Source organism: Ochotona curzoniae, unplaced genomic scaffold (genome assembly GCF_017591425.1).
Source record: "Ochotona curzoniae isolate NIBS_2020 unplaced genomic scaffold, NIBS_Ocur_1.0 scaffold_3835, whole genome shotgun sequence".
Taxonomy (NCBI): domain Eukaryota; kingdom Metazoa; phylum Chordata; class Mammalia; order Lagomorpha; family Ochotonidae; genus Ochotona; species Ochotona curzoniae.
This window is the reverse complement of record NW_024467114.1, coordinates 8,929,193-8,939,994: the sequence shown is the minus strand read 5'-3', so window position 1 is coordinate 8,939,994 and position 10,802 is coordinate 8,929,193. Positions and strand designations below refer to the sequence as shown.

General features: G+C 49.5%; 1 protein-coding gene across 2 annotated transcripts in view; it reads right to left on the bottom strand.

The window, feature by feature from the left end:
- Positions 1-5,757: 5,757 nt before the first annotated feature.
- Positions 5,758-10,802, bottom strand: part of ANKIB1 (ankyrin repeat and IBR domain containing 1) — a 97,577-nt gene continuing 92,532 nt past the window's right edge. Inside the window, exons 18-21 of one of the 2 annotated variants that reach the window (XR_005882075.1) lie at positions 9,991-10,102; positions 9,241-9,374; positions 6,253-8,901; positions 5,758-6,209 (exon numbers count right to left, since the gene is read on the bottom strand). Coding sequence is in view for 1 of the 2 variants with exons in the window: in XM_040964833.1 (XP_040820767.1) it covers positions 8,179-8,901; positions 9,241-9,374; positions 9,991-10,102 (969 nt within the window). In the remaining variant the exon portion in view is untranslated. The other variant, XM_040964833.1, reaches the window with a different exon arrangement.

The window sequence follows — 10,802 nt, the reverse complement described above, 5'->3', positions numbered from 1 at the left end:
CCCCCCCCGCTCCAGGATCACACTGTCGTGACTATTGTCTTGAATCTGAGTACAGAGATTCCTGCCACTTGATGATACTCTTGGCTACTCTAGCTCCTTTGCTTTTCCATACATATATAAACAATCACCCACAACAGCAGAAAGAGCCTGAGTGGGATATGGTGGAAACTTCTGGCGGCCAGGCAGATTGGACCAAGCTCAGGCATTCTGCATTTTGAGACTCTACTGAGCCGGGGACTGTTTCAGGCGCTGGAGCCGGGTGCAAGATGGCCCCCCAAAGTATCACATTTCAGGTAAAATTCAGCTACTGCAAGCTGCGCCCTCCGAGGCGCCATTTCTATTCAACTAAAAACACCTTGTGGGGTGCTTCCCATCTTGTCAGCCCTGCCTTGTGGTAGATGGACCCCAAGGGGTGACGTCAGAGCCCCAGGTTACAAGGCTTCCAGGAGTTTGGTCCTAGTGGGGTCTCTTGCTACCTTGTTTCAAAGTAGGCGTGCTGGCGATTGTGTCCAGCAGGTGGCGATGTGGTGCCAGGAAAAGGCTTGAATGTGCCAGCTGCCAGTCACTAAGGTAACCCAGTCACCTTTCTCCTTGTGGGATCCTGGTAGCTTCTGCCGGTGATCTGGGAGGGCAGAGACGTAGGATGGAAAGGGTTTATATGCCCCATTGGGCCCTCTACTCATGGAAGCCCCTGGAAGAATCCCAGGGTGTAAGTATGAAATGGTCGATTACATTCTGTTCAGATTTGGAAGCAGTATTACCCAGAATCCCCTGGGGAGCCCCCAGCCACAAGGATCCTTTATCTTTCATTCCTCTCAGCCAAGTAAGTCCAGAAGCCTATTCCACTCTCTGAATGCAGACAGAGCTGAGGACACATGTGAAGTCAGGAGGTACATGGGGTGAACGTGAAAAATGGCCAACAGGTACGATGTCACACAGTCCCTCACAGTGGACAGAGTCCTCTCACAGCACGGTGGTGACCCTCAGCTCCCCTCTTCCCTCTCCCATGCGCCTTCCCACCTGAGACACCCTTTGTCACCGTGCACTCAGAACCTTGTCCTCACTGCTGGCCAGGTCAGCTAAGGCAGGGGCCAGGGACGGGGTGCAACCTGTTCCACACTTGTAGGCAAAGCAGCCAACCATGCCACCAGGCTGCCAACCAGAAGTGAGGCCACTGAGACACTCTGGGGGGGGCCTTAACTCAGCGAGGCCCACAGAATCACTGACCCCGGCCAGAAAAGGCTTCCTTCAGCCTGCCAGACCGCAGGGTGCCAACGAAGACCCGTGGACAACAGCTCGTTTCAGTCCCTCTCTTCACCAAGGCTCCTGCCATGAGTGTTTGGATATTTGTGATTCTATCTGCAGGCCATAGAAGATTAACAGCAATGTCAGCTTGCTAGACTGGGCCGAGCCAGGCAGCACCCACTGGAGCATACCAAGTACGCCCACTGGAGAGCTGTGGGGCTCCTCTCCTGGTCACTGCTCCTGCTTGTGAGCAAGAAAACTGGGATTGGGGCAGACCAGGCTGGGCAGGGCTACAATACCTGCTGGCCTGTATGTGTGCAGCTTAGGGGGAGAGCCAGGCAGGGTTAAATGACCAGTTCCACTGCATGCATGCGTTAGAGTAAGTGCAGGCTGGCTGGGCTTTGCTGCAACATCAGCTGGCAAGTGCTGGTTCTGGGGCAAGTCCTGTCAGCCTGGACCACAGAACCACCTGGAGAGTGCCAGGGTTTGGGGCTAAGAGTGGGCCTGGTAGGGAAACTGTGGGCACCTCTCTGATGGGTTGCAGATGCCACTGGTGAGCATGAGAACCAGGGCTAGGGAGGTCCTGGCTAGACAGGCAGTGGCATCTGCCAGCATGAGTATGGACTGGATAGTGGGACTTGCTGGGTTGAACCAGGCTCCAAGCCCATTAATGTGTGCAAGAATTGAATGGGATGTGGCACAGACTGGACCAGTCTGCTAAACATAACACCATGCATAGAAACCAGGGTTGGGGGCAGGCCTAGTGGGATGTATTGGAAGTTGCTCCAGCTAGGCTGGAGTTCCCGCTGGTATATGTGAGGGTCAAATGTGTGGTGGGCAGGATTAGGCTGGGCCACAGCATCCATTGGTTTGCGTATGAAATGGGGCTGGGGACAGAACTGATCAATGTGTGTGTTGGCTGATGTGGGTGATGGACTGACCTGGACCCCACACTGACTGGCACACATGGAAGTCAGTTTTGGGGTCAACTCTGGCAAGGTTTCTTTGGGGACTGCCCTCCACCCCCATTACTGGGTCACTGGACTCAGAACTCCAATCACAGTGAAAATCACTGGTTCTGTGGTCTGACTGTGGAGTACATGTGTCAGAACTGGGTCTGCACAGCTGCTGAGGCCTGTGCAGCAGACGGCATGTCCAGATGCTCCTGGGCACAGGAGAACCAGTTCACTGAGGCCTGTAGAGGACGTCTAGTACCACGGAGGGCTGAACAAATTGGACAGCTCTCCCACCCTAACTGGAGGTCCACATGGGCACACATCCCTCTCAACTATATAAACATCATCAAAAATTTATTATTAAAAAACTTAGCCTGCTACAGACTGTTAATTTTCAGTCTTGCCTGAGGTCATGCAGGGGCCACGGGCTGGGTCTTCCCCTCTCCTGCCGCAAGCTGCACCCTGGAGCCCCCCCAGCCTCCTGCAACCCCACACCTTGCTCATCAAGTGGGTGAGAACGTGGGCTCCCAGACCATGGGGCATCTTACCTTCCTGAAGCTGGCTGTGGCTGCTTGTCTGCAAAGCGTCTCTCAGCAGCCCATCCTGTTGGGCAAAGCCTCCGGATCTTCAGTGTCCTCTTGTCCTGCTTCAAGGCAAATGAGTACCCCGTGGCAGTCCCAGGCGTGCCAACAGAGGAGTCTCCCGGGTGAGAGGTGGAGCCATTTCTCCCTCAGCACAGCAGGCAGAATGAACATCTCGGCCAATTCCCCACTTGCAGTTCTGCAGGGGCTGCACTGTGGGCCTGGACAGACACCCGGCACTTGTCGGATCCAGGATGCTGCCCACGGATACCGTGTACATAGAACTCACTGCCTCCATAGCAGGTGGCTAAGCCTGCTCCTTACCTTCAAGGTCACTACTTACATAAATCCTGAGAGGTGGCCCAGGCAAAAAATGGGAGAATTGTCTCTTCCAACTACAACCATTTTCTTATTATGCACTCTTTCAGGTTTTTACCTTTTTTCCCCCAAAGATTTATTTTTATTGGAAAGGCAGATTTACAGAAAGAAGATATAAAGAAAGATTTTCCATCTGTTGATTCACTCCCCAGGCAGCCACAGTGGCTGGAGCTGAGCCGATTCAAAGAGCCAGGAGCTCCTTCTAGGTGTCCCACGTGAGAGCTGGAGTCGAAGGCTTTGGGCCATACTTGTCTTTTCCCAGGCCACAGGCAGGGAGTTGTATGGGAAGCAGAGCAGCTGGGAAGCAAACGGGTGCCCAAATGGGATGCTGGTACTTGCAGGCTGAGGATTAGCTAGCTGAGCCATCATGTCAGCCTCCATGGATTTATCTCTCAAACTGTAACCTTATGCCTCACATCATGCCAGGCACTTATGTGACAAGTACTTAACAAAACAGTTGGCTGAGGGTCAACAAAGACCCTGATGATGAATATCGTCAAGAGGCAGTGATGTGGCGTTGCATGTTATGACCACCTGCAACACCAGCAGACCCTGTGGGGTGTGGTTCAAGTTCTTGCTGCTACTCTTCAGACCCAGCTCCCTGCTAATACTCCTGGGAAAGCAGTGAAACCTGGCCCAAGGACTCGGGCTCCTGGACCCACATTAGAGCAGAACGAAGTGTCTGGCTTCGGCCTGACCCAGAACTGGCTGTCATGGCCATTTGGGGAGTGAATCAGTAGACAGACCTCTGTTGTCTCTCTCTGTATAACTCTAACTTTCAAATATATAACTCTTTTAAAAAAGAATATTGTCAAATTACGTTTTCAAAGACTCATGATAATTCCGATGGTCAGCTCCCTGCCAGTCCTAAGCGAAGTGAGAACTAAAGGGAACTTGCCCATCTTTCTTTCAGAACAATGACTCTGGTCAGTGCCTAAAATAAGGACTGTTATGTTGCAAAGCCTAGCGAGTCATTTAACTTTCTAGAACATTCTAAAACAGAATGAAATTTACCTTTCTGAGAAGGCTTTAATATCTGTCAAGGCAGTAATATAAAGTTAAGATTCATGAGTTGGAACTGTGATACAGTAAGCTAAGCTGCTGCCTGCAGTGCAGCATCCAATATGGACACTCATTCTAGTCCTGGCTGCTCCACTTCTGATTCAGCCCCCTGTTAATGGTCTGGGAAAGCAGTGAAGCAGGCACAAGTGCTGGGACCTCATGTAGGAGAACCAGAAGTTCCTGGCTCCTCTTCTTGGACTAATCCAGCTCAGCCACTGTGCTCATTTGCGGAGTGAACCGATGGCTGGTATCTGTGTCTCTCTGTAACCTCGCTTTTCTAAAATACAAACAAATCTTAAAAAAAAAAATAAAAGAGCCAATAATTATGTTCACAGCACACTGCTGAGCTGAAACTTCGAGTCAGCCAACAGCTGAGCACATGACAGTTTTTTTCTGAGCTTTTACTCTCAGCCTTAAAACAAACAGAACCACGAAATTAGTATCACCGCTTGACACTCAGATTGCAAAGCGATATGCTTTTGTTTCCCAAGTAAAACTGTTTTTGAAATTACAAGCAAACTCCACTAAGTCTCAGGTTTTTAGTAACGGGCAAGTGACAAATATTTGAGAATGAAAAGAGAACAAAAGTGAGACAAGTGGTCCCAATGTGGTGGCCTAGTGGCTAAAGTCCTGCCTTGAATACACTAGGATCCCATATGGGAGCCGGTTCTAATCCCAGAGGCCCTACTTCCCATCCAGCTCCCTGCTTGTAGACTGGGAAAGCAGTGGAGGACGGCCCAAAGCCTTGGGCCCCTGCACCCGTGTGGGAGACCTGGAAGAAGTTCCTGGCTCCTGGCTTTGGATCGGCACAGCTCTGGCCGTTGCGGTCACTTTGGGAGTGAATCAGTACATATTAGATCTTCCTCTCTGTCTCTCCTCCTCACTACATATATCTGACTTTGCAATAAAAATAAATAAATCTTTAAAAAAAAAAGAGAGAGACAGGGTGGCTTTAATAAACACTGCCACTCAAGGAGTAGGGCAGTCTGTGCACCCTGGTAGCAGTTAAGCTTCAGATCCACACACTTAAAGGCTTTACGACAGGTTCACTGGCACCCACCAATCAGACACCCGTGGGGGCCTGCAGTCTGTGCGTGGCACCCGTAGGGCTCTCGCCAGTCTGCCTCGTAAGGCCTATGGATGGAATGCTCAAGTGATGGAGAGGTGGTCATTTTTGTTCCAACTAGCATACATTTTTCCCCACTTTCCTAAGCAGCTTCACAAAATACATTTGAAAGTTATATCTTTTTTGATATGTATCTACTAGTGAATGCAACAGAAAACCCTTAAGGTTTTTCCCCTTAACAGCATGAAAACAGCAATGAGCATCATTGTCCCACAGTGTGCTTGGGTTTATCACCGCAGTGTACGGTGCTCAAAGTTAAGTGGGTTGGTACAAAGGTATCAGACAGCAATCATGTGCAAAGAAAAAAAACCCCAATTAACCCTGTTATATATTACAGGAGATTTAGTTTGAAGCAATTCAGCTTCCTGACTTGGCTAAAAAAGTCTATAATGTAACGAGACAAATGGAAGTAGTTTAAGTAATAAATGTTTAATCAAATAATTTTACATCTTATTAACAGCATTCATTTGGCCAACATCTGCACGTTTGTAGAATCCTACTGCATATAAAGTGGGAATGTATCAAGTATAGACTAGGAAAGTGCAAGTAACAAGGTAAAATTAACTTTTTTTTTACATTATAAAATTAACTTGTTTACAAAATAGGCTTTGCCAAACGTTATTACTGAATTGTAAAGTCAGTGACTGTGTTGTTTTTAAAATATGTACCAAGGAAATACAAACTGGGTAACGATCACTTCTCACGCTCAGGAAAGAAGGGCACGGAAACAAAGGCTATGTGGCACAGGCTGCAAGGGAAGCGGGCTGCGGCCAGTGCTGCCTCCCACACAGCGCCCGCGCATCCCTCATCCCGCGCACCTGTGCCAGATGCCTCAGAGGGATGCCCACTCATCCCGCGCACCTGCGCCAGATGCCTCAGAGGGATGCCCGCGCTCCCCGCGCACCTGCTCCAAATGCCTCAGAGGGATGCAATGGCTGTTTCCATCGGAAACTCACAGCATGTTCTACAAATTAGTGGTGTTGAGGGTTGTTAATGCAAAATAAATTTGTAAAAAAAAAAATCCTTGAATGGACTACTTTAGTTGCATGTACAGTAATACACTGCAGATAAAGTTAACAGTTCTCCCCACCCCCATGTCCACAGGGATTGGTATCAAGTGTCTGATAATCGGAGAAACAAAATCAAATGTAGACCTTTGACATCCACGGTGCAGGGACAAGTCCCACATGGTTCATCCTGGCAGAACCTGGGACTATTCAATACTTAAATTAACAATGTTCTTGCCACGTTTAGTCAAAGCACAAAAACATTTCAAAACCAGGGTTGGGGGGAGGGTGGAGAAGCAAAACAAAACGAAACAAAAAATCACAAATCATCATCACCACTCATGTGGATACCAGCGCTAACACCCCACCGAGGACTTGCCTGTACAAAGCGCCGCGGTTCGGCTTTCTGCAGGCGTCAGCCAACATGCCGCGGAGACGCGTGGAACGCTTCACGGACCTACTCTGCTTGTGCAACGCTATTTCTGAGAATATGTAAGCAAAACAGCCATTCCAACAGTTTTCTCTAGTTTTAATTACACACTGTACCACGGTATCTTCATTACAACTAAGAGCAGTGTTTTCTTCACGTTAAGACACTGGTAACTAGGAAGCTGATCATTTTCCAACACTGAACAGTAATCACACAGAACACGAGTATTGTGCAATAGACACGTCAGCATCTGCAATCTAGGCAAACAAACTGAACATTTAGTTGTCATGTTTACTGTAAAGGCAAGGCCATGGGTGGTTTTATGGAGGTCTTCGCAATTCATAGCATAGTTGTTTCAGAAGAGACACTGAAATTTGAATTACTCACTTATTTAACTGGCAACTATCCGTTCGGGTTAGGCAAAGGCACGATAAAACATGTTGCGAAGGATGTTTTTATTGAATTTTTAAATAGTTGTGGGATTTACTATAACTCATGAAAACTCCACTTTTTTTCTATTTTATAAAACACCATTAAAAGTAATTGCACCCATTAGTAATTAGAATGCACTGTAAAATTGTGAAAACAAAGAACTAGGATTGCACTTCTGATAAAGTGTCTCTTAAAACACAGCACCGCTGTTGCTAATCAACTGTATTTTCATATTAAAATAAACTGTTTTAACAGCAGCATTAGGTTTAGTTAACTTAAACTACAGGCTACATTTAGTGAAATGCAGTCTCCATGGCAACAGAAGCACACGAAGTTGGGAATACCTTTGCTGCCGAGTGGCACCGTGACCTCCTGAGAAGGCTGACGCTGCCCTGGAGCACGCTGGCACGTGGGACACCTAACCGCCTTGTGGGTCAGCGCACGAGACAGAGTTTGGCACAACTGGGCTGGATATGGACAGGGAAAGAAATTTTTGATTCATGTGAAAATGAAAAGTCATGAGCCTGTGGTAGACACTACAGAGAAGCCTTGGAGCGCTCGATTCATGAGGCTGAGACAGGACCGACGGGGACCAAGGATGCACAGCTACCAGGTCTGTCCAGGGGAGCGTTCAGATGAAGAAAACGGGCACTCGGGTGGTTTCAGAGGAAAGTCACCCCAGACGAGGACAGGAGCCTCCCCTACAGTGCTCCTGGGCCACACAGATGATGCCTCTTTCTAAGATGAGGAATACAACCTGTGTATTTTGCTTTTCTTTTTCTCTTGCTCTTCCTTCTGCCAGCAAAAAGGGGGAAAGCTATCCAATTAAATACAAAAGAAATTCCCTGTACGGCGAAAACCGAGAGCCGAGCTGCGGCCCCTGTGTGTTACTATGGTGCAGCGCAGAGCTGGGACGACTGAAGCGCAGCGTCCTGGGCCAGGCCTCAGTGCCTGCGGCAGCTCACACCAGGTGTGCATGTCCCCGCCAGTCACCGAACGTCGGAGGTGTCTGACCTGGAGCCCCTGGCCCGCGCCCTTGGCCGCCTGCTTCGTTCCCATCGTCACCAAGGGATGGCGTGGCTTCCTCAGCCAGCAAACCTTCCAACTGACCGCCTTCTCCCTGGCTTCCGCCAGCAGCCTCGTACTCCGGCTCTTCTCCCTGCCGCGCTGGCTCCACCTCCCTCATGCCTTCCAATGCGGCCTCCACACGAGGTGGCACGGGCTCCGCACTGGGCCCCGCTGTCGCTGGAGGGATCAGGGCAATGCTCTGGGGACTCATGTCATGAAACCAGGCCATGATGTTGCCGAGAAGATTGTCGCTGATGGTGGGGTCCTGGCCAGCTGGGTCAGGGTCACTGGATGAGGGGCACAAGTCCCTTCTTGCCTCTTCGAGAGGGCGTGAACTCACCGTGTCAGCTGGAAAGGGGTCGCATTCTGCTGCGAGTCTCGTGAGGCTGTCCCCGAGTTCTGCCAGCTCAGAGCTGCTCAGGGCAGCCCGTGGGTTCTCAGTGCTCCTGGGCACCGAGTCCAGCCTGGATGGCAAGGAAGTGCCTATTGCTCCCAGGGATGCTTCACTACTGACCAGTTCTCTAGTCTCATCGTCCAGGGACAGGCCGGACTCCTGCAGTGACAGCTGGATTGCGAGTAGTATGTTAGGGTCATCTTCTTCCAGGGAACTCAGGGCCTGAAGCAAAGAAAGCAAAGCCACCTTCAACTATGGCGAAAGGAAACAAAGCCCAAGTTAACTCTATCAGCCACTTGTGCTTGTTTCCCCAAACAGAATTACTTTTAATTGTACCAGTTATTCATCTACTCAAATCTTACATGAATTTTCTCCTTGCTCATGCCAGAGGGGGAAAAAGACCTTAAACAGATCTGAACTAACAGAATTGTTCTGTAGATCCCCGTGCAATCAAGATGGGGGAAGGGAAACACGCAGGACAGCCGTGAAGGCGAAAACAGGACAGCATGCCACACAGACCAAGAGCAATGCCCGGGCAGCCAGGCTGCGCACAAAGCCTACCTGCAGAGAGTCCTGGTTTTCAGAGCGACTGGCAGGGGTGTAGTCACGCAAGGAGGAGCTGTGCAGAACGCTCATAGAGGCAGAACTGACCACGGAGGTGCCAGGCCTGCGGCTACTGCCACCTTCCGCAATATCTGCTCCAAAGCAATGGGCAGCAAGACAATTACAGACAGGAAGATTCACTTTTCCCATGCACCCTGTTATTTAGGTGGGCAATTTCTTTCAGTGCTGTTGAACCCACCACCCTCCACAGCTCACACAATCTTGGGATTTCTCACTTCCTGTTGCCTTAGCATAGGCCACGCTGTGTATGTAATGCTACCACTGGCAATCTCACGTCCCGGTCCCATGGCTCCTGCCCCGAAGGGTTCCCTTCATGAGCGTGAAGCACATCTGTTTCTCTTTTCCCCCTAAAGTCATGACTTGAGTTCTCCTGCCTTCCTTTAAAGACCATCACTAACTCCTGGAGACGACCAGACAAGAGCAGTAACCACCAACAGCTGCAGCTTACTGGGTGCTCCGCAGGGGCCTGCCTCGACCACTCTGTAGAATGTGGGATCTGAGTGCACTGTTCCACAGTCCCACACAATCCCGAGGGCAGGCTGCTTGCCACACCCGTGTTTGGGACCCCGTGGTGTTCTGCATCCTGTGACGGCACAATCCCTCAGGAACATAAGGACACTACCATCAGCACTGTTCATGGGCGTCTGGGAGAGCTGGGGGCAGGCTGTGCTCAGGCCCAGGGCTTACCTATGGTGCTTTCGCTGGGCTCATCAGAGTCGGGGGCATTTCTCAGCAGACTGTGCACATCTCCACGGCGACGCTGCCTATGTCGCCTCCGGTACTGGAACTCAGCATATTCCTGCAGGGACCAAAGATTACACGGCACAGGAAGGATGTCAGGCTTTGAATGCAAACAGTGCATTTTCTACCCCCAAGGAGGGAAAATGTGCAATTTTACAGACATGTTATAAAATCACTTTGGCTTTAGAAAAAGTTCAGGCGGTACCATGCCAAGGAAACAGAAAAGGTGAAATGGCTAAAGACTATTTTCAATTAAATATTACCATTGCCTAGACATATTGGGAATAACCGGGAATAACCTGCCTGGTCCAATGCCAGCTTGTACCAGACCCTCTCTTCCTGCCCCATGATGTCAAGCACTTTCTTATCTAATTACTAGTTCCATATCATTTTTTTTTTGATGTTTAGTTACTCCCTGTCAGCTGTTTTTTTTTAAATGACTGTCACAGGTGCAACAGGGGGTAAAAAGAACACACATACTTTGCTCAGCACTCGCCAGATGGCTGGCTTTCCTATTCTTTGGGAATGCTATGCAGGATTCTCAGTCAGATAACGAGATTGGAAAAAAATGCTAGGTTAACTTTCTTCTTAAAATTAAAAAAAAATTATTAATTTTTATTGGAAAGGCAGATTTACAGAGAGGAGACAGGGAGATCTTCCATCCACTGGTTCACTCCCCAAGTGACCACAACAGCTGGAGCTGAGCCTATCTGAAGCCAAGAGCCAGGAGCTTCTTTCAGGCCTCCCACACAGGTGCA